The sequence below is a fragment of the Otolemur garnettii genome, unplaced genomic scaffold (genome assembly GCF_000181295.1).
Source record: "Otolemur garnettii isolate 467f Iridium unplaced genomic scaffold, OtoGar3 scaffold00068, whole genome shotgun sequence".
NCBI lineage: Eukaryota > Metazoa > Chordata > Mammalia > Primates > Galagidae > Otolemur > Otolemur garnettii.
The window spans coordinates 2,377,924-2,379,612 of NW_003852463.1; the positions used below are offsets into that span (position 1 = coordinate 2,377,924).

Here is a 1,689-nt window from a genome sequence, read left to right on the forward strand (position 1 = left end):
CAGCCTGGCTCCTGCTTCTGGGTGGCTGAGTCTGCAAAGAAGGTGGTGGGCACAGTGGGAGCTTTGCACGTTGACAATCCTACCTTGCAGGAGAAGTGGCTGAAGCTGTTGCGCCTGGTTGTGGCCTCTGAGCACCGTAATCAGGGCATAGCAAAAGCCCTGGTCAGGACTGTGCTCCAGTTTGCCCGTGACCAGGGCTACAGTGCAGTTGTCCTGGACACCACCAACATCCAGCAGTCTGCCATGGCCCTCTACCAGGGCATGGGCTTCAAGAAGGTGGGCCAGTCCTTTTCCAGTATGAGTGCGAGGCTAGTGGATCTTCATGAAATTTATTTCATCTGCCACCTGCCTTCTGCTTAGGCAGATCTCTTTCCTTTTATGTTAGCCAGGACGCAATCTTCAGTGCTGTAGTAATAAGCAAGCACTGACCTTTCAGTACTGACACAATAAAAGCTCATTGGTCATTCGCATCCAAGTCCCACGTGTCTGGAGGTGAGGTGGCATATGGGGTAATGGTTCATTCACTCTTTTTGGGTCACCACTGTTTTGTTTTCTAGTGTCATGATAGTGTTGCATAGGAAAATACCAGAAGACAATGATAAACATTGCTTTAACTAGTAATGTTAAAGTTTATTTTAATAGTAACATTGCTTTAACATTGCTTTAACGTGAGCCTATGGACCAGCAATATGGGTTGGGCTTGGCTGGGCAGCTCCTCTGGTCTCAGATGGCTGAGCAAACCCTATGGTAACCCCATGGCATTGGCTCAGTGACAGGGCGCCAACTCTTTTGTTTTCCCGAAGGTTGTCTTAGGCATGGTTTTAAGGTAATTGCGGAGGACCAAAACCAGAAACAAGCAACTGCAGTTTGAAGTCCCTGCTGGTGTCCCATCTGCTGACACCCCAGACTCAGGAAAACACTGACCTGGCTCTGCAGTGAGAGGACCTACAAAGTCACATAGCAAAGGGGTGGGCGTGTCATGGGGAAGAATCAGGGCCAGTGACATAGTCATCGTGCTATAGCCCACAAGGGTGTGCAGGGCAAGAAAGTGGTCAGGGATAAAGTGTTGGATCAACATGGGCTTGACCCCTACCTAGCCACAGACCCCAGGCAGGACTGAAGGGAAGCTTGTTACAGGCTCTTCCCCAGTGTTCAGGAACAGGGCATGGGATTGTGTATTTCACACATGTGTCACATTTGGGACTCAGTCTCTGTCCCTGAAAACTCAGGGACTCCAGATTTGTCTAAGTGCCTTGTGCCCAGCCACATCAACCTCTGAGTCTCAGATCCAGTGGCAAGTGAGGACTGGGGCCTGTGAGGATGTTGGTGCATGGAGCCCCTTACCCAGCTAGTTCATCACCAACACTGGGTGCACCCAGGGGTGGGCAGGAGCCTCTCCCTGGATCCTTCCAGGCTTGAAGCCAAGTCCTTTGTTGATCTGGGAAGTCCAGGTGCCCTTTCAGTCAGGTACTTGTTGCACACGGGCCATAACTGGGGGCTTCTGTGGCCCTGGCAGTGTCCCCTGCTTGCGGCTGACCTCTGAAGGTTTTGGCCAGGCCACGCCATGCTCAATCCTGCCAGCTAGTTTTGCAAGTAGGTTTCTACTAAATGGAGACCCTTTGCCAAGAGCATAGGGCAGTTTCAAAGAATAGTGTCTCATTTCCCTGGACCACGGGCCTCCAGTCTGCT

At 51.3% G+C, this 1,689-nt stretch overlaps 1 protein-coding gene across 1 annotated transcript in view; it reads left to right on the top strand.

The window, feature by feature from the left end:
- The window catches only part of LOC100948530 (putative N-acetyltransferase 8B), a 1,618-nt gene extending 860 nt beyond the window's left edge, over nt 1–758 (top strand). Inside the window, exon 2 of the mRNA XM_023515280.1 lies at nt 4–758. Coding sequence (XP_023371048.1) covers nt 4–360 — 357 coding nt within the window. The 3' untranslated portion in view covers nt 361–758. The remainder of the gene's footprint in view (nt 1–3) is intronic.
- The last annotated feature ends 931 nt before the right edge of the window (nt 759–1,689 follow it).